Raw genomic sequence first — 22,574 nt, 5'->3', positions numbered from 1 at the left:
GAGAGAGAGAGAGAGAGAGAGAGAGAGAGAGAGAGAATATGAATGAATGCTGATATTCAAAATCGGATTGAACAGACCTTTGATATTTCTCGCAGTTAGCTTTCGGGCAAGCCCTTTGTAATGTCTTCTGAGGTCACCGACTGTGACCCCTCCGTTTTCAGATACGATCGTTCCTCTGCGGTGAACCCGGCACCCAGGCAAGGGTGGACACACACACCAGGTTCCCGCCGACCGAATCTTTCCACCCTGTGCGTCTATGGCTGGTCCCGTGATCAGCCCTCCAAAACTCCCACCGACTTGTGGGGGCGCACTGCTTCCAGGGTCTCGATACCTCGTGGTGTCGTGAGTGGTGTCTCGTGTGGTGTCTGTTGCCTTAGCGAACCCGTCTCTTTTTATCCCCCTGTTGGGGTATCGCCTGTCCATCACTTCAAACAGTTCAGGTTCAAAGCAAACCAGTCTTGACAGTACCCAGACCGGTGTCTCCTTCCGTTAATCTCTCTCGTCTCTTCATTAACATTTCCAAATGCTGCTCCATTGTCTTACTTATCTCTCTCCTGAAGACAGGTGGCAGATCAACTGTTGATCCCACTGGTGATAGCACAGGACAGTCAACATCTTAGTCTATGTGTACTTTCGTCACAGATCCAAGATCAGCCATGATGGAATGGTGGAGCAGACTTGAAGGGCTGAATGGCCTATTTCTGCTCCAGTGTTAAGGTCTTATGATCTTGACTATTAGTTCAAATGAGTTAATGTAAATTCATAACCTATGAAACAGATGATATCTTACACAAGCAATAATCCATCTGCAGACTTTGTTGTCATTCATAAAGTGATACTGCTGGCAATGCTATCATTTATTTCCCAACCCCAAGTGCCCTTTAGAAGCAGACAGTGAGCCACCTCCTTGAACCCCTACAGTAATTCTCATGAAGGTGTTACCATAGTATATTTGGATAGACAGTTCTAGAATTTAAACCCAACATTATATTTCTATGTTGGCCTTGTATGCAATTTGGAGGGGAAGTTGCAAGTGGAAGTGTGCATAGGTGAATAACTGCTATCCATTTTGTTGATGACATACTGTACATGAAACAACACACATCAAAGTTGCTGGTGAACGCAGCAGGCCAGGCAGCATCTCTAGGAAGAGGTACAGTCGATGTTTCAGGCCGAGACCCTTCAGACTGACGAAGGGTCTCGGCCTGAAACGTCGACTGTACCTCTTCCTAGAGATGCTGCCTGGACTGCTGTGTTCACCAGCAATTTTGATGTGTGTTGCTTGAATTTCCAGCATCTGCAGAATTCCTGCTGTTTACTGTACATGAAGCTCACTTTCTCATGACAAGGTGAATACACCAGCTTGACGAAGTGTTTAAAAGAGTGGTTGGATCACCATTAAGCAGATTGCTTAATCCTGGATGGTGTTGAGATCATTTTATATTGTTGAAACACTCATTTGGGCAGACAAAAGGCTTTCCATTAAAAATCTAACTAGCATGTTTTTGGTACGGAGAGGAAAAAAATCAGGAAAGGATGTGAGTAATGGGAAACTACAAGTAAAGAATAAAGGAGAACAGAAAACTGGTAAAAACAAAATGCTGCTGGAAAAGAAATGGAAACTGTAAAAAAACTAAATTTCAAGAACCCTTGATCCTGCACCCTACTGTTTTGAAAGTGGTGGCCATGAAGTGGATGTACCAGTTGCCAATTAACAAAGTTCAATAAATTTCAGAATAATTCCCATAGATTGGAAGGTAGCAAATATAACCTCACTATTTCAGAAAGGATAGAGAACAAAAGCAGAGAACTATAGACTAGTTAGCCTCACAATGATGGTGCAAATACCTTAATTTATTTTCAAGGAAGTGACAACAGGCACTTGCAAATAATAATAGCATTGGGCAGATTCATCATGAAATTAGGAAAGAGAAATCATGGACAAAATCAGCTAGAGTTTTTCGGCATTGCTATTAGCAAAACAAATAAAGGTAACCAGCAGGTTAAACACAGTTTAGCTGGACTTTTAGATTGCCTCATTTAACTCTCACACAAGTGATTAATAAACAGTATTAGAGCACACGTACTTAGCAGTAACTTTCTATTCAGAATTGTGCATTGGTTAATGGACAAAAATCAGAAAAATAATAGGGTAATTTTTGGGTTGGCAGGCAATGAAGAGCAGGATGACAGAGAGATTAGAGCTGCCACCCAGCTGTTCTCAACTTATTATCAACGATTTAGATGAGAGGATCAAGTGCAATAAAACCGTGTTTCTTGATTATACAAAACCTGGTAACATTTAGGGCTGTGAACCGGTTTCAGAGTATATAGACAGACCAGGTGAATGGGTAAGGATATAACAGAAAGATTATTAATATGAAAGAATGTGAGATTTTCAACATTGGTTGAAAAACACAGAAAGGCAGAGAATGGTGTAGTGGTGTATAAAAGACAGAACTTGGGTGTCCTCGGACAGAAATCAATGAAAAATAATGTGCATACTCAACAAGCAACGAGGAAAACAAATGGAATGCTGGTCATTATCACAAGGGAATTTGACTGCAAAGTAAAGAGGTCTTGAATCAATTGCAAAGTGTTGTGGTGAGCCTACCTAAAATACTATCAAAGAAAGGTTATCTTTAAGGCAAAAACGTAACATAGGCTCACCTAATTGATTCCTGCGATAACAGATTGCCATACGCTAAGAAATTAAGCAAAGTAGGTCTGCTTTCACTGGAGTTTCAGAGACTGAGAGGTCATAGAATCATACAGTAATACAGCATGGATAGGGGCCCTTTGGACGATCCAATCCATACCAACCACAGTGTCCACCCAGTTAGTCTCAACAAGTCCATGCCAGCTCCAAGGCAATCTCATTCACACAACTATCTCCTTTTGCATTCCCTTTAACTTATTCCCCTACCGACAGTAATTGAACCATATAAAACTCTCGAGGAGTTTGACAGAATAAACACAGAATTGATGTTTTCCCTGGATGGGTTCTCCAGAAACCTGAAGTTGACCAATCAGGACAGAAATGAGAGAGGGAAAATCTTCAAACAGAGGGCAGTAAACCTTCATAATTCAATACCTGAGGATATGAAGGTTTCAGGTCCCTGATAATGTTGAAGATAAAAACAGACTTTTTTTAAAATATTAAAGAAAGCAATGAATAGGGGATAATGCACAAAAACACCTCTCAGATAAAATAACATAGCCATGATCTTTTTCAATGGTTCAGCAGGAAAGTGGAGCCAAATGACCTGCTTCTGCTTTTACTTCTTACTTTCTTGTGTCAAAATAAGTTTCTTTTCCTCAAGATATCAAACTCTGATAGCCTCTCATCACTGAAATTATAGCTGAGACAGATCAAAGGACGAAAGTCAAGTGAGAAACAACTAATTGTTCAAATGTAGACTTCAGCATTATTACTAAATAAACTGAGATGGAATAAAATCTGTCATTATCTTATGATTTTCCAAACTGTACACTGGCATAAACCATAGCTTTTTAGTTTTACGGTAAGTATTTAAGAACAATACTTGGCGCATGGCCAAGTGGTTAAGGCATTCGTCTAGTGATCTGAAAGTCACCAGTTCGAGCCTTGGCTGAGGCAGCGTGTTGTGCCCTTGAGCAAGGCACTTAACCACACATTGCTCTGCGACGACACCGGTGCCAAGCTGTATGGGTCATAATGCCTTTCCCTTGGACAACATCGGTGGCGTGGAGAGGGGAGACTTGCAGCATAGGCAACTGCCAGTCTTCCATACAACCTTGCCCAGGCCTGCACCCTGGAAACCTTCCAAGGCGCAAATCCGTGGTCTCATGAGACTAACGGATGCCTATATTTAAGAACAAAGGAGATGAAAAGGGAAAGACCAATGGTGAGCAAACTGAGAAAGACAACAGTAAGAATTTGTAATTAAGATAATGACAAATCCAGTGAAACCACTAGATCTTAATTCCTGTGCATTCCAGAAGTCATAAATCATTTCATAGGCAATGACTACCTCTTGCAAAGAACAGGAACAGAATATCTTCAAAAAATTGCTCTGAATTAAAACTGAACACATCTGTATTCATATTTTTTTTCAATTTGCATACTTGCATATAACTTGAACTATAAATTCCAGGAAAATTTTCATGCTTTAGCTATTACTTGGGTGGCATCTGGGACGGAAAATACAGGTATTAATCAAAGAATCCTAGTGATAGAGTCATAGAACACTACAGTGCAAACCAGCCCTTCGGCCCATCTAAACCATGCCAATTCTGCCTGGTTCAATCAACCTGTACCCAGACAATAGCTCTCCATAACCATCCTATCCAGGTACAATGAAAGCACAGCGGCACTTCTACTTTCTTAGAAGTTTCCGTAGATTCAGCATGTCATTTAAAACTGACAACCTTCTACAGTTCAATGGAAAATATATTGACAGGTTGCATCACGGCCTGGTATGGAAACACAAATGCCCTTGAATGGAAAAGCCTACAATAATGTAGTGGATACAGCACAGTCCATCACAGGTAAAGTCCACCCCACCATTGATCACATCTACTGGGAGTGCTTACACAGGAAAGCAGCATGCATTATCAAGGACCTCCACTATTCAGGCCATACTCTCTTCTCACTGCTGCCAATAAGGATGTACAGGAGCCTCAGTACCCACACCACCATGTTCAGGAACAATGATTACCCTTCAACCATCAGGATCTTGAACCAGAGGGGATAATTTCACTCATCCTAACACTGAACTGTCCCCAAAACTGTGGACTCACTTTCTCATGTTCTCAAAATTTATTGCTCATTTATTTAATATTATTTGTTTTATACCTTTACACAGTTTGTTGTCTTTTGTGGTCTTTCATTGATTTATTATGCTTCTTTGTGTTTGCTAAATGCCCACAAAAAATGAATCTCAGGGTTGCATATGGTGACATATATGCACTTTGCTGCTAAATTTACCAAACTTTGAAAATACTTTGCCCTTTGAACCTATCCAAATTTCTCTTAAATGTTGAGATCTAACCCACATCCACCTCTTTCACTGGCAGCGTATTCCATATTCTCACCAACCTCTGAGTGACAAAATTCCCCTTCATGTTCCCCTTAAACATTCACCTTTCACCCTTAAACCACACCTCTAGTTTTAGTTTCACCCAACCTCACTGGGAAAAGACTGCTTACATTTACTCTATCTATACCCCTCATAATTTTGTCTACCTCAATCAAATCTCCCCTCATTCTCCTACCATCTAGGGAATACCTTCAAATATCATATTCACTACTGATATCAGGCCCTCCAGCCTATAATTTCCCGGTTTATTCTTAAAGCCTTTCTTAAACAGCAGAACAATAAGGGGCTCTCCTAAGTCACCTCACCCCTGGCTAAGGACATTTTAAATACCTCTGCTAGGGCCCCTGCAATTTCTGTACTTGCCTCCTATAAGATCTGAAGGAACATGCCATTAGGCCCTGGGGATTTATCCAACAATATGCTTCAAAACTACAAGCACCTCCTTTTCTGTAATCCATAAACTCATTGACTCTACTACTGTTTTGCCTTACTTCTGTAGACTGTCTGTCCCAAGTAAATACAGATGCAAAAAATCCATTTAACATCTCCTCCATATCTTTTGGCTCCATGCATATAAAACCGTTCTGATCTACAAGAGTACCAATTTTGTCGCTTGCTATCCTTTAGCTCTTAATAGATCTGTAGCTGCCCTCAGGATCCTCCTTTACCTTGTCTACTAGAGCACCCTCATGCCTTCTTTTACTCTTCTGACTTCCTTCTCAAGTATTCCTTTGCACTTCTCATACTTAAGTATCTCAAACGTTCCTTGCTACCTATACCTGCTATGCACCTTCTTCTTCTTCTTAACCAGGGCTTCCATATCTCTAGAAAACCAAGGTTCCCAAAACCAGTTAGCCTTCCCTTTTATTCTGGCAGGAATATACAAACTCTGTATCTTCAAAATTTAATATTGAAGGTCTCTCACTTACTAAGCATTCCCTGACCAGAAAATAACCTGTCCCAATACTCAATTGCCAGATCCTTTCTGATACCATTAAAATTGGCCTTTCTCCAATTTAGGATCTCAACCTAAAGATCAGACCTATACTTCCGCATAATTATCTTGAAACTAATGGCACTATAATCACTAGATCCGAAGTGTTCAGCTACACACATCTCTGTCACATACACTGTCTTGTTCCCTAATAGTGCCAAGTCTCCAATCCAAAAAGGTCCAAAATCAATTGTTCTGCTCCTCTTGTGTGATGATCAGCAGCATTGAACTTGGTAGAGCAGAATTATGGAAAATGGTATAGGTAAGACACAGTGCATTCCAAGAAAAATTGGTGAATATTTACAGAAGAAACTTACAGCTTCTACAGTAAGAGTGGTTGAAAGAAAATATTTGAAATATTAAAGGGGTTTATTTAAAATATTATGAATATCCAGCATTTTGTTTTTAAATCAGTCGTAACTTAGATGTCAAGATAGTAGCAAACAGGAAACGAGCCAGCTTTGAGCTTACCTCACAAGGGAAAGGTAGAACATCTACATTGTGCAGCGGGAACCTTAGCAAGTGGTCTGGATCGATAGTGATCTCAGGAAATTAAATGAGTGGAAGTGACTGCCAGTGGAAAATTAAGAGTAAAGCTTTTTATTTAACTTTACTTCTTGATTCTAAAATGCTTTCAAATAAATGTTTTTGATATATGCATCTTTCAAAAGCCATTCAGCCCTAGGGCAAAGTCTAACCAGTTCTCAAAGCTACACAGACAAGCCTTGCACTATATCAGGCCTTAATCAGCTGGGAGCCAGACTTGCAATGTGCGCCATAAGCTCTTTATAAGATTACAAACCAGACATTTAATGAGTTTAGCCAAGGACTTAACAAGTAATAAGACAGCAAAATTGAGAAAAATCTATACCATACATAGAAAATTCAGAGGACAAAAATAATCAATAAATCCACAAGCGTAAAATGAGTTATTCAAATTACCTCAGAAGCTGTGGCTGGACAATATATAGTGCTTGATTGCCCGTTAGGCAGGTCCATACTTCCTATACCATCCAACACAGCAGTGCTAAAAACAAAGAAATAACAATTATTTTACAAGATTTTTTTCTTAACAAATGCTTCCTATTAAAGTATGTTTTCCTTTTCCTAACCTGAAGAACTACATGCAAATTAAATGTCTAAGCAATCAGCATAAACTCCTACATTCCTGCATCCTAATGTGAGAAAATAGCTAACAATTTTGAAATAATTCGTATGATCTGAAAGTTCATTCCCAATTATTACACACATTAAAAAAATTGGAAGGGATTTAATGGCAAACTACTGAACAGCAAACTATAAATTCCTAATTTTGAACTACTGTGGGCAGTGAAATTTTCTATCCAAATGTTTACATTAAAAAATGTACAATGTTTGGGCACATAAATGTCTCCCTATTTTCATGCTAGCATATTTAAAGGAGAAAATAAAGTCAGCATTGATGATGAAATTCACCATCTTCAGTGTTCGAGTATAGCCTTTGGCAAACTGAACAAAATAATATTTGAAGATCAAGAAATAAATCTGGGGGGACTTCTGGTGAGGCACGAAGCAAGATGGCAGCACAGCACTGAGCGCTGACATATAACCCTCCTTTTTCAAGTTCTTTAGGGCTCACAGACGGTCTTAATACAAGGTTGAGTTGGAGAAAGATCTAACTAAAGACATGACCTCAAAAAAAGATCCAAATTCAACCAGGAAACAAGATACCAGCAGACGACACCACGCTAGCGATTCATCCGAGGAAATAGCAAACAATGGCAACGGAAATGGAATCGCTGCAAGAAATGGTAGCCCACACGCTACAGGAGTCGCTGGAAAAGGCTCTCGACCCCATACAGAAGCATATGGCAGAGAATGGCAACATTCTCCGGTCGTTAAAAGGAGCAAGTGGAGATTCGTGTTTAAAAAATTTAGCACAGTCTTCAACAAAATAGAAAACATTCACGTTTGCTTACGCAAGAATAAGAAAGTTACTAACTCCTGTCTCGTGGAGGTGACTAAGATTATGGAAGAAGCTAAACGACTTGGAGGACAGATCCAGGAGAAACAATGTGCGGCTGGTCAACTTACCGACAGGCACTGAGGGTGACAATCCAAGAGGTTACCTCCAGGAGATGCTGCATAATTGGATTCCAGTGCTCAAGAATTCCCACAGTACTCCTTTGGAGATCGATAGAGCACATAGGATCTTTTCCAACAACACCTCAAGACCGCGGACCATGGTTTTTAGGCTTCTATGGTACACTGACCGGCAGGCTATCCTGGAGGGCGCGAGGAAAGCCAAACCTACTCTCCCTGATGGCACCTAGCTGCAGTTCTTCACCAACTATAGCCCCAGCATGATGCAGGAATGGCAGGGATACAAGGAGATCCGCGCTAAGCTTCAACAGAAGGGGATCGACTCGTTCTTCATATAGCCGGCAATTTTGAGAGTGAATATCAAGGGCATGAAGATGTCATTTAACTCGGCAGAGGAAGCGAAAGAAGCTCTGAAATCATCAGTGCTGGGAGATATGGAAGACGACCCTGGGCAAAGTCCATATGCCCCTCGGGAGGAGATGGAACTGCATTAAGAGCTCGGACCAGCCTGTATGCGCAATCTAACAGGCACGGGCAAGTTAACGTTCTAGGTGTGAAGTTTTCTGGTTATTCTTTTATTGGAAAGTCATTCGTTGCACTTTTGTACTTAGTTAATTAAGGGACTAATTTTTTTCTGAGTATTGCAGGTAAGAGTTTTAAGGTAATGGCTCAGTTAACTTATTAATACAAGGATAACATGGTAAGGTGATACAAGTCCGACTAGATTTATACTTTTTATCTTTTACTTTCTAAGGTGATATTCAATATACCCAAATGTCATACTTCATCAAGAATGAAGCTGAAAAACAGCAGTTTGTTCTGACTAACTTTAGTTATACATGTTCATTTCGGGTTATGTCTCCAGTAGACTTGTTTACGTTCCTGGGTGCCAGATAAGACATCAGTGGCGTCATCGCTAAGCCACAGTCTATTAAAGCAACAGTTTCTCACAAGAGAACTGTTGGGGTCTTGATTACGTGGTATATTATATTTGAGACAAAAATGGTTTTAATTATATAGGTTAACGGGTTTGTCCAGGTTTTTTTCCTTGTCTCTTTGATATGATTATCTATGAGAACTGCTTTGCCTTTCTAATGTGTTGGTGCTAGAGGGGGGCAGTTATTGTTCAGTGTCTGACATTGTTAAGTGACACTCATAGATGTTACAAAGTAAAGGGTTGAATGTGAGGGGTAGTGGGAGGGGGGGTGGGAAGGGGGTAACTCAAGGCTCCACCACCAACTAACAACAACAGATCCAGGGAAAGATGAGCAATACAGATAAATTAGAAAATCTTACTATTGTATCATTTAATGTTAGAGGATTAAACTCTCCCTACAAGCGTTCAAAGGTTTTAGATTTCTTACGCAGAAAGAAAATAGATATCGCGCTGTTACATGAAACACATCTTAAGCCTAATGACATTCCCAGGGTTCAAAACCACTTTTATAAACCCGTTGTGGCATCAGCTGATGGTACTCATATGAAAGGAGTTATGATATTAATGAGACGTAGTATTAATGTATCAATTGAAAGGACTGGCACAAATCTAACTTAAAAGATCTTTTGTTAAAACAGGAATGCTTTGTCTGTGTATGCACTACTATTCAGTTGGTTGGTGGAGTGGAGAGGGATGGGGGTAGAGGGGGTGGAGGGGGATGGTGATGAAGGTTGGGGGGTGGCTGGGATAAACAATCAAAATGTAATTGGCAACTGCTGTATTGAATGTAATTTGTTGGTGTTGCAATAAATTAGTAATAAAAAAAGAAATAAATCTGGCGAACAACTCTGTGTGCTGGACAACAGTGATACCTGCCCTCCACGTTTTGGATTATTTGCAGTAGCCACCTCAAGGCATTGGAAACATATGACTAATGTTCACTTGTTCAACAAAATACTCCAAATCCAAGATCCTCCATAAAAATGTGTAAGCAAACAAATTACTGCCCTCTCCTGGAGCATCATTTCCAGCATTGGAGCTCTTAGTTACGCTCACTTAGCTTGTTTTGGGCAGGCCTTGATGTTCACATGTCCTTCACCAGAATCATGAAACAGACTATTCTGACTTCTCTCATAGCAAGGGATTACCAGGTACACCAAAGAAAAGATGAAAGAATGTTTCAATACCACCTTCTAAAACTTGCAACATACCACAACACACCTGTAAATCCTTACTGATGGTAATCTGAAGTTATAAATATGGAAACAGAGAAACTCTGCACAATGTCTTCACCAGATGAAAACTATATACTAAATCTGGAACAAAAGAAAATCTGCCGATGCTGGAAATCCAGCAACACGCACAAAATGCTGGAGGAACTCAGCAGGCCAGGCAGCATCTATGGAAATGAGTACAGGCCAAGACCCTTCAGCAGGACTGGCAACATGGAACAACTTCTCTCAAACTTAGTCTCCTTTTTTGCGACAATAGTCATGAAAATTCAGGTCATGATAAACCATACGATATCAAAGCTATGTAATATTATTTCTTGTGGGTCAAATAACTTCTTTTTGAAATGCATTAATGAAAATTTTTCACCACCTAACACAAGCACAATAATATGTACTTATTTTTTCCCTCCACTATAAATAAGATTGATTAATGTACAGTCCTTGATTATGTACAAAATGGATATGAAACAGAAGTACAATTTGTCTTTCCTGGTTGTTTTATCTCCTACTTACAACAAATTTCTAAACTATGCTCCATAATAACTTTTCTCCCTGCTCGTTAAATCGTTCATGTTGATATTTTTATCCATCTACACTCATCCAACTTGCCCACATTAGGACGTTATCCTTCCTTGCTGTAACCTGGCAACAATCTTGAAATACAAAATATTGTACCAACTATTTGTGATCAGTAAACACAAAACATTGCAATTTATTTTAAAGACAGATGGAAAGATATATCGTTTTTTCCATTTTTTTTAGTTTATGAGAACACTCAGTCCTCTTTTATTGTCATTTAGAAATGCATACATGCATTAAGAAATGATACAATGTTTCTCCAGAGTGATATCACAGAAAACAGGACAGACCAAAGACTAACACTGACAGAACCACATAATTATAACATATAGTGACAGCAGTGCAAAGTAATACCGTAATTTGATGAAGAACATACCATGGGCACAGTAAAAAAAAGTCTCAAAGTCCCGAGTCAATCAACTCCTGAGTCCCCAATAGCGGTGGCAAAAGGGAGAAACTCCCTGCCATTAACCTCCAGGCACCGTCAACTTGCCGATACCTTGGAAGCAGCCGACCACAGCCGACACTGAGTCCATCAGTCCGAAAACTTTGAGCTTCCGACCAGCCTCTCTGATACAGCCTCCCGAGCGCCTTCGACCTCTCCTCGGCCGCTGAAACACGCAAAGCCGAGGATTTCGGGGCCTTCAACTCCGGAGATTCCGGTTACCACACAGTAGCTGCAGCAGCGAAGCGGGTATTTCAGAAGTTTTCCAGATGTTCCTCTGTGCTCTCACATCTGTCTCCATCAAATCAGAATTGTGCATGGTCCCCTACTTAACAGATATTCATCACCGAAGTGGCCGCGCGTGCTGCCATCACGCCACCATCTTCTCCCCCCTCCCGGGAGGACTCCCTCTGAGTATGAAATAAATTTCTAACAAACCAGCATGATAAATGTACATACATATATCCACTGGAGGCCACAACTACACATCATGCTTGCTGTAATTTCATAAATAAAAAAGTTAATACACAAGCAGTATACTGTTGTATACGTAACAAGGGACTAATTAATTTCTGCCTCTGAATCTAAGTACCAAAATTTAGAATTACGGCATTCAAGTTAAAATTGAAATATTAGCAATTTAAAATACTACTTGCTCAATACATTAAACTAATTATCAGATTGCATCACCAATCAGTTATAGATACAGAACAGAACCAGACCTTTAGGCCCACTAAATCCATGCTGATTATCAAATCATAGTCATAGTCATACTTTATTGGTCCCGGGGGAAATTGCTTTTCATAACAGTTGCACCATAAATAATAAATAGTAATAAAACTATAAATAGTTAAATAGTAATATGTAAATTACACCAGGAAATAAGTCCAGGACCAGCTTATTGGCTCAGGTGTCTGACCCTCCAAGGGAGGAGTTGTAAAGTTTGATGGCCACAGGCAGGAATGACTTCCTATGACACTCTGTGTTGCATCTCGGTGGAATGAGTCTCTGGCTGAATGCACTCCTGTGCCCACCCAGTATATTATGTAGTGGATGGGAGACATTGTCCAAGATGGCATGCAACTTGGACAGAGTCCAGTTCCATCCCCACAACATTACTGGCCTTACAAATGAGTTTGTTGATTCTGTTGGTGTCTGCTACCCTCAGCCTGCTGCCCCAGCACACAACAGCAAACACGATAGCACTGGCCACCACAGACTCATAGAACATCCTCAGCATCGTCCAGCAGATGTTAAAGGACCTCAGTCTCAGGAAATAGAGACAGCTCTGACCCTTCTTGTAGACAGCCTCAGTGTTCTTTGACCAGTCCAGTTTATTGTCAATTCGTATCCCCACGTACTTGTAATCCTCCACCATGTCCACACTGACCCCCTGGATGGAAACAGGCGTCACCGGTACCTTAGCTCTCCTCAGGTCTGCCATCAGCTCCTTAGTCTTTTTCATATTAAGCTGCAGATAATTCTGCTCATACTATGTGACAAAGTTTCCTGCTGTAGCCCTGTACTCAGCCTCATCTCCCTTGCTGATGCATCCAACTATGGCAGAGTCATCAGAAAACTTCTGAAGATGACAAGACTCTGTGCAGTAGTTGAAGTCCGAGGTGTAAATGGTGAAGAGAAAGGGAGACAAGACAGTCCCCTGTGGAGCCCCGGTGCTGCTGATCACTCTGTCGGACACAGTGTTGCAAGCACACGTACTGTGGTCTGCCAGTCAATCATCCATTTTCACACTAATTTTACCCTAATCCATTTCATTCACTCCACATTCCCATCAATCCCCTCCAAGATTCTCCCACTGATCCATACAGAGGTCAATTAACCTACTGACCACCTGTTTTGAGGATGTGGGAGGAAATCAATACATCAAGCAGAAACCACAAACAGAACAAATGTGCAAACTCCACGCAAGCAGCACTGGAGGTCAATCCTCAATTCTATGCTGTAGTCTATGAACTTACAAATTACAGTTTTAATAAGTTTTTAAACAAAGATATCAGCAAATTGTAGGAAATATGAAATCAGCCTATCTCCAAAATTTTACAAAAAAAGAAACACAAAAAGTATCCTGTGAAATATTTCAAATATTACATATTACATAACAAATCAGATTACCAGCAAATAATATAGATAATATTTTCAACAAAGTTCTGATTTCTTTTAAATTGTGTAGAAATTCTGTATGGAAAATTATCAAAAACTTAAGAAATATTTCAATGACAAAAAGGCTTGAAAATCTCTGTAAATTAGAAAGATGGACGGAAAACAGCAACCTCACTGCGGGTCTTGACAACAAACGAATGACAAATAAAAATAGCTTGATGTCGAGTCAGTGAATTTTCCTTCAACAATCTCTCAAACACTGCAGGATTGTTCAATCATAGCAGTAGAATTCAGGGTTTGTGCACTCAAGTGTTTGCCCAAAATGGATAATTGTTAGTTTTATGATAGCACAACAAAGCTGTTTAACAACAGTAACTCCGATCATAATATGGTGGTTTTATCAGATATTCTTAAGTGTACTTCTCCAATTAGGAAGCAGCGCACATAAAATGTTGGAGGAATGTCTCGGCCCGAAACATAGGCTGTACTTCTTCCCCACAGATGCTGCCTGGCCTGCTGAATTCCTCAAGCATTGAGTTTCCAGCATCTGCAGATTTTCTTTTGTTTGTGATTTAATTAGAAAGCAGACTCGTTTAGAGTATAAGCATACAAAGCTGAGTAAAGATGTTGCATAGTTTTTTTCACAGTCAACAAGTGAATAGTTTGGCACACAGTCAACCTGTGCACCAAAGCTCAATTACTACAATACAGTTACAAGAACATAATTTGAATTATTTCCACATAGACAAAAGAAATATTTCTAAGCTTCCTCCATAGATTAAGAGAAAGTTATCTTCTCAGTTTGATTGTCTTTCATTTTAAGAAAAGTTGCTTTGACATTCACTGCCTCTTATGATGTGTATGGAACTTAGCCAAAGTTTTGTTTTCTTGTTTTGTCTCAAAACATAGAGAAATCCTCCAACTCCATGTAGAGGTTAGCTGGCTGCTTGGATGAACTGAACTGTCTCCTTCCCACTCTTGGATTTCCAGTATTTGGCTCAAAGGTTTCCACAAGGCTTTCAACCTATGTGTTTGAGGAAGATGTCCAATCTATGAGAGTTCCCTTTAAAACACTGGGTTCAACTTACTTGCCAGACAAAATAGTCAAAAAGCCCAAAATAGAGGTATTTTTGATAAACCATTTGTGTTTTTGTTAAACCATTTATATTTTTCTATCAGATAATTCAGCAGATTAAATATTTGTAAAAATCAATTTTTTAAAAACCAAGTAGCTCAGAGCTAAGATTATGTTTATTTTAAAAGCAACTCTGAATGAATTCAAGAGGAAAATTTTTAATCACCTTAATGTGAGCAGTCTCAGGATCATGTTTCCTTTCTTTGTGATCTGTTATAATTTTCTACTATAGAGATTTAATTGAAAAATATATAGAAAAACTTGCAATGTTAATTTTGGCAACATCAACAAAGCATGATACAGCAATGAAAATACAGTATACTTCAGTTTTCAATATAGGGGTCTTCAAAAAAAATTAACTCTACAAATAGAAGAAACTCAAAAGAATGAATATAATTTCAAGATAAGAGACTGATCATTTAAAACCAAAGCACTTTGAAACTTCTACTCACATAAACTGATGAACCGCTGAAATTTTCTGTCTCAGAGTAGGAGGCTAGCTAAAAAAGTCTACCAAAAGTGTACAGTCATCCCACCCTGCAAAAACTCATTTCAGGGAGGTAGCACCATCAATTTGCGAGAGACTCCCGGAAATTCCAGGAGAGGTGGGATGTCTGCAATATAGTAGCTCCTCAGCAGCTAGCCAGCTAGTTTAAATAATGTTAGCTATGCTAATGAACGAATGTCACCTGTTAAACTCACCTCAACATGTCTTTTACAGTCTTAACCCACCATGGGCAATAGAAAAGTCACTGTTGCAAACAATACAGTGAGCAACACTGTCATTATTTTTGACCCCTATTAGGCAGGGGTACACTTTAGTGTAGTCTGGGGTGACGTACGTTTTATATTTTCTTTTTTTGGAACACTCTGCTGAGGCGCTCTCTCTTGCTCTCAAAAAAAATCGATTTCCGGGATATTGTATATAATTTGCAGGCATCAGGGAGCCACTATCAATATGGAGGAGACTCCCAGAATTTCCAGGAGAGGTGGGATGTCTGAGTGTAAGCAGTTTTTTTTTCCAAGACATGGAGAATTCAGGTAGCATGATGGCATAGTGGTTAATGCAACAGTATTATAGTGCCAGGGAACTAGTTTTAATTCCCATCACTGTCTGTAAGAAGACTGTACTTTCCCCGCATGACTGCATGGATTTATGGATTTCCTCCAGGTGCTCTGGTTTGTTTCTACATTTCAACAAAAAAAATGCCTTAATAGGTTAGGCCAGAAGTGCCTATTACTTGCTGTATCTCTAAATAAATAAATTGAGGGCTATAAACATCTGATTCAGGAAGGGAGCTGAGACCTGAAGTAGATGCATGGTAGTGATGTCTAAAGGTTTAGATCACATGAGATCAGGGAGAGGGAGCTAACAGGATTCATACTTGGCTCTGTGGTAGGAAAAAGAGGGTGATGGTGGAAGGTTGTTACTAGTATCGCAGGGCCCGGTGCTGGAACCTTTGTTTATTATTTACACAAATATTCCACATGAGATTGCACAAGGCATGATTGGTAGGTTTGGAGATGATGCTAAAATAGGCAGCAATGCAAAAAGTGAAGAAAGCTATTAAAAGAGGAATCTTGATCAGCTAGGTAAGAGGGCTGAGGAATAGCAAATAGCTTTCAATTCAGATAAGTGTAAGGTGTATTTGGGAAGTCAAACATGGGTATGACACTTAGTGAATGGAAGGGCCCTGGGTGTGTTGTAGAGCAGAGGGATAAAAGGATAAGAGTACATGATTTCCTGAAAGCGGCTTCACAGTAGACAGGGTGGTAAAGGTAGATTTTAGCATGCTGGCCTTCGTCAGTCAAAGCATTGAGAGTTTAGGTGTTGGAGTATTATACTGCAATTGTAAAAGAGGCTAGTGAAGCCATATGGAGAATTATGTACTGCTTTGACAATCCCGTTTTCGGAAAAATATCATTAAGCTGAAAAGAATGCGATAATTTACAAGAATTTTGCCAGGGTTCAAGTACTTGAGTTACAGGGAGAAGTTGGACAGACTACAATTTTATTCTTTCAAATGTAGGAGACAGAAGGGTGACCCTGTAAATGACTTTTATGACCATGCACGACTATGGTTGCACAGTTAAGGTGAATGGATATAGTCTATTTCCCAGGAAAGGGGAAATAATAACTAGAGGGCATAGGCTTCAGGTTGGAGGGAAAAGATTTCAAAGCGACCCCAGAGGCAACTTCATCATCTAGAAAATGATGTAAAAATGGGGCGAGCTACCGGAGAAAGTAGTCAAGTAAAATAACAACACTTAAATGATAATTTGGGTAAGTACATGGATAGGAAAGGTTTGGAAATATATGGGCCAAGCACAGGCAAATGAGACAAGGTGGGCACCTTGGCTGGCATGGTTGAGTTGGGCCAAAAGGCTTGTTTCCATGCTATATTACTCTGTGATTCTAGATCAGTCATGATCACAATAAATGGAGAGGCAAGCCTGAAGGGCCAAATAGCCTTCTCCTGTTCTGATGTATGTTCTTGATCTTAAAGTTCTATGCCCTACAAGAAATAATTGCCCGTTTCCACTTTGGATGTCCCAAAATAATGCAGCAAACTAATAAACTAGCACAGTAAAACAGAGCCAAAAATCTATCTCTCATCACCAAGTAGTCAGATAAAAATAACAGTGGTTCTCAACATAAACTATTAATGAAGCAATGAAAAATATTTGACATCCACTCTCTTCTGCTCAAAATCGTGTTGTTCATGCAAAAAAAATATAAATGTGAACCATGATATGAATACTGTTGGAAATGTTTAAATTTTTAAAATTCATTTCCATAGCCCCCAAGGTTAAAAACTGATTAAAACAGCTTCTGTTGGGTTCATGAGAATTTACTGATGTGGCTATAAAATTATTTGTGCGCTTTCAATAACCCTGAGCTTTCAGGGGAAGCATGGATAGGAAAGAGATGAGCATTTGTGAGGAAATTGGAGTAAAAACACTTAACATCCAGCTTATATAACATTTCAACAACATAAAAATACAAAAGCAAACTAGGGACAAGGCAAAACATTTTGTTGAATTGCAACCTAAACTCTCAAGGAAAAAAAAAATTGCAGATTCTACAAATCTAAAATAAGAACAGAAGGAATTGCAAATACTCAGCAGATCAGACTGCATCTATGAAAAGAGAAAAATAATTTACTGTTTCAGATCAAAGGTCCTTCATCAGAACTGAAAAGGAAACCAAAAATAACTTAGAACAAACAAAAAGAATGTAGGACACGAGGACCACGAAGGGTCTCGGCCCGAAACGTCAACTGTACCTCTTCCTACAGATGCTGCCTGGCCTGCTGCGTTCACCAGCAACTTTGATGTGTGCTGTTAAAAGAATGTAGGACTTGGGATCCACTGAACTGGGTGACATGCCCAGCTGGTTAGGATTGGCAAGTTCTCTACTTCCAGGAAAAGAGGGGAAATAAAAGCAAACAAACTGAACTAACAACACAGAAAAATAACTGGTACTGAGAGAGAAAAATCAATTTATGGAATTTCATTAATTCAGTACTGAATCTTAAAGGCTAAAGTGTGCCCAGAGGGAATCTGTTCCTGAAGCATGCCTTGAGCCTTACTGTATCGGCACAGAAAACCACAGACCAACAGGTCAGGATGGGAGTGAGATGAAAATTTCAAGTGACAAGAACAAAGAGGTTACAGAAGTATTTGCATATATAAAATGAATCTTGTCAAGACAATTTGTAAAGTATCCAGCACAACAAATAACTTCAATAGTAAAAAGAGCACGAAAGATAATAAATGGATGAATGCAAATCATCCTTTAAAATAATCTCTATATTTTATGGCCTTATCCTACATTATGTCCTTAAAATAATATCTGCAGAACTTCTAATGAAGTTCAGCTTATTTACAATCAATAGTTATTCATGGTTGAAATTATAAAACATACTATATATTTAGAGAGAATATAGGAGGTCCATAAGTCAGAGTCCACCATGATCTTCTGGAGCAACTGATTGCAATTTTAATTCCACTTTCTATTCCATACCAACATGTCTGTGCCCAGCCCTTTTTAGTACCAAGGTGTGGTTAAACACAAACAAAAGGAAGAGCACCTCATACTTCACTTGGGTAGTCTAGAACCAAAGACATGAACTCCGAATTCCCCCTTTTCATGTCACTGCTCCTCTTTGACCCTTTTTCTTTCTCTCCTTCTAATCTACCTAGTTCCTCCTACACCCATCCCAGCTTTGTTTCTTTTCCCTCTTACACCCATTCCATCTGACTATTGCCCACATACTCCTTTCACTGTGTCCTCTCTCTCTCTCTACAGAACACCCCACCTCCCCCATTTGATTCCATGATCTCTCTTTTTTTCCTATCAGATTCCATTATCTGCAACCCTTTGTCACTTCCACCTCCCATCTCCCAGTACAAACACACATGCCCACATTAAATTAAATAAGTCATGCCAAAAGGAGGAAAAATAATGGACAATGGGTTCATTGTCAATTCACACATTTCAACTTTTCCTTTGTCTGTCAGCCTATCACCCATCCTCACCGGGATTCACTTGTTATTTGTCAGCTCTTGCTTGATTCCCTTTGAGATGAATGGTCTTGACCCAAAGTGCAAAGTGCTGATTATCCATTCCGCTGAGTTACTCCAGCATTTTGTTTGTGAACATAAAACACTATTGATTTGCCAAACCTGTGCTTTATAGAAGTTCTCCATAATTTCCATACTTTTGTACTCATTACTTCAATTTACGAAGTTCAGATCCGATATGCTTTGGTGACTACTCTCCTGATATGTCCTGGCATATTCAAAGATCTATAAACATGAATCGCATGCAGCTATGCTCCTGCAAATATTAATTCCTTATTGTCTCACCACATCTCTTCTGCCAAAACATGTTACCTCACACTTCTCCATATTAAATTACACCTGCCTTCTGTTTGACCACATCTATGTTTTGTAGCAGTTGGTTAGTAACATCCTCTCTGCCACAACTCTAAATCTAATATCAATGGCAATGTAATTAATTTTGTGTTTTCTCATCTATTTGTATATAGCTCTTCTCCAGTTACTAAATGTGTACTTAAAACAAACTTTGCTGCAACGTTTGATTGTGATTCGCTAACAAAGTTATAATTTGTGACAAAGGGTAAAAAATATTTTATACATCTTCCATAATACTATTGCATAATCAGAACCTCCAAACATCAGTTTATAAGATATCAGCATTCCATGTCTGAAGATAAGCAATACTCTGACAATTTTTTTCAACTTCCATCCAGTGAATATGGCAGTCAGATGCCCAGCAGCAATTTTGCAATAATCTCAGCAAAGATACAATGATGGAAATGAAATTGAAAATTATTTAAACTGGGCCGGCTGGTGGCACAATGACATCGGCGCCAGACCCGGGAGTGGAGGTTCCCGGGTTCAAAACCAGTTGGGTTCACTCCCAAGTATGCTTTCCATCCGTGCCAGGTTGAGCATCGAGATCATAACTCAACCTTGTAAAATAAAAAGAGAAAAATACTGCGAAAATGTCTGTGTGAGGAGTGGCGCGCCACGCAGTTTCTCTCTCTCTCTCGCTCTGCACCTTGTAAATCCATGAAAAAGACATCTTCTCAGACAGACGCACGCACGCACACAGGCACACGCAAAAAAAAAAATAAAGGAAGAAAATTATTTAAACAATCCATCAGTTAACGCTTGGGCATTTGGCATGACAGAACCAACTATCATTATGACTGAGAAAAGTAAAAAAAATCAAGTTGAAAATTGAACAAATTTCAGTATTGCTTATGAAACTGGATACTGAAGAAGATGGAAAAAGAAAAAACAATGACTAAAGTAGCCACTGTCCTTCTTCTCAAACATGATTTAAAAGAAATATCATATGAGATGTTCTTGACAAGCAGCGGTAAGGTGATAAGGGCAGCCAAATAAAATCATATTGCTCACCAGAACAGACTTAATAGTTTTCAAACATTATAAATGTCCATTTGATTAAGATGACAGAAGTTGTTATCGCAGATATTTCAGCACTGTAATTAACATCGAAAATAACCTGGTTCCCCAGTAGGTCAGACAGATATTGACTGCAATGACATGGAAGTAGTTGAGGAGTTCTTACTTCACATGTTGAGGAGCTTATTAATGAGGACATTTAAGAGCTAATGAAGGAGCAGGTAGCAGCTGAGTTTGCTGAAAAGTTGGGAGCCTTCAATAAAAGTTTGTGTGAAAATGTTAAAGGATTTGTTTTCTAAAACAGAAGAGATTTCTGCAAATCCCAAAATACAATGTAGCATTAAGTAGGTCATAGCATTGAATTAAATGTTGCTCCTGCGAGCCTTCTGAAGAAAAGCTGTTAAAAATTAGCATTGTCATGGCATTGGTGTTAATTCATCAACTTCCACCTCCAATGGTACCTACCACATGTGTGTCATCCAATAAACCCAATCCAGAGCCAACTATCTCAGTCACCTCTTTCTTCTATCCCACTAACACCAAAAGCATATTCTGTCCATCTCTCACATCACTATCTTCTGCAGAACCATTTAATTTCATCCTCTGACTTCTAAATGTAATAGAAAAATTACACTATACACTTTTTTTAAATTCAGACAATTAAATATCTTAGTGATTGTTACATAGTTTGATTTTTCAAAAAAAATAGAAGTGTCCTCTGATTGTATGAATCTTGCCATAATGTAAGCATTCTTTAGGAATGTTAGTCCTTGTTAAGCATTAGTGCTAGCACTGACTAAATGTATATCTACACCTTTCCTCAAATCTTCTTTAAATATTTCTATGTTCTATATTTAAGAGACTACTAGACAGGTATATGGAGGAATTTAAGGTGGGGGGTTATCTGGGAGGCAGGGTTTAAGGGTCAGCACAACATTGTGGCCAAGGGGTCTGTACCGTGCTGTACCGTTCTATGTTCTACAAAAGTCTTAACTTGATCTGTCAGGTAACTGCCCCTGTCAATTCACATGGTCACTAGTAACCAATCAATGCAAACAAATTATTTATGCTAAATTTGCTAATACAAGGTCTGTAGTTACACTACATACTCAAAAATGTGCTATTAAGATGTTCCACTGCTCACAGCTATAGAAGTATACAGTAAAGAAAAATGCCCTTCAGCCTACCGCGTTCACACCAACCAGCAATCTCCCATTTACATTAATCCCCAGCTATCCCATTTTCAAAATTCTCCCTTCATCATCATCAACAATTCCTTAGACTATACTATTCACCAACAAATCTGTAGCAATTTCACTGTATAACTACAAAGCAGCTAGTTTTTGCAATGTGGGATGAAATCAAAACACCTCACAGAAACCTACATAGACACAGAGAGAACAGGCAATCACACAGATTGCACCCAAGGTCAGGATTGAAGCCAAGTCTCTGGCACTGTGAAGCAGTGGCTCTACTAGCTTTGCAACTGTCCACCCACTTTACCAAATGACCCTTCAGCGATCATGCCCAATTTATTTGGTAGACTTCCTTTTGCAATTAGTTCTTAATACTTCAAATTGGATTTTCTGTTATTATTTGGAATACCACTGTTTTACTGCCAGCACTCAGTGATCAGAATTCAGTTCCCACTACTGTCTATAAGGAGTTGTACATTCTTCCCATGACTCCATGGACTTCCTCAGGGTGCTCCAGTTTCCTCTCACATTCCAAAGACATATGGTTTAGAGTTAGTAAGTTGTGGGCATGCTATGACAGCGCCGGAAGCATGTCAGCACTTGTGTGCTGCCCCCAGCATATCCTCAAACAGGTTGATCATTGACACAAACAATGCATTTCACTCTATGTTATGAAGTTTTGATATACATGTGACAAATAAAGCTAATCTCATCTCATTAAACCCTGTGCTGTCCCCTAGTAGTTTAATAGAAATTCCCTTGTCTTTCGATCTTTGAGCCCGGGTCAAAATGAACAACATCCCTAAGAAGA

At 39.3% G+C, this 22,574-nt stretch overlaps 1 protein-coding gene across 6 annotated transcripts in view; it reads right to left on the bottom strand.

Annotated features, from left to right (window-relative positions):
• Positions 1 to 22,574, bottom strand: part of ralgps2 (Ral GEF with PH domain and SH3 binding motif 2) — a 567,568-nt gene that overhangs the window by 449,992 nt on the left and 95,002 nt on the right. For 5 of the 6 annotated variants that reach the window (XM_072274319.1, XM_072274317.1, XM_072274321.1 and 2 more), the window contains one exon: positions 7,018 to 7,102. The exons of the other annotated variant lie outside the window; for it this stretch is intronic. In XM_072274319.1, the coding sequence (XP_072130420.1) occupies positions 7,018 to 7,074 (57 nt within the window). In that variant the 5' untranslated portion in view covers positions 7,075 to 7,102. The remainder of the gene's footprint in view (positions 1 to 7,017; positions 7,103 to 22,574) is intronic. 6 annotated transcript variants of the gene reach the window in all.

The sequence above is a fragment of the Mobula birostris genome, chromosome 12 (genome assembly GCF_030028105.1).
Source record: "Mobula birostris isolate sMobBir1 chromosome 12, sMobBir1.hap1, whole genome shotgun sequence".
NCBI classification, from domain to species: Eukaryota; Metazoa; Chordata; class Chondrichthyes; order Myliobatiformes; family Myliobatidae; genus Mobula; species Mobula birostris.
Note: the sequence above shows the minus strand (reverse complement) of the source record. Positions and strands in the feature narration are given on the sequence as shown.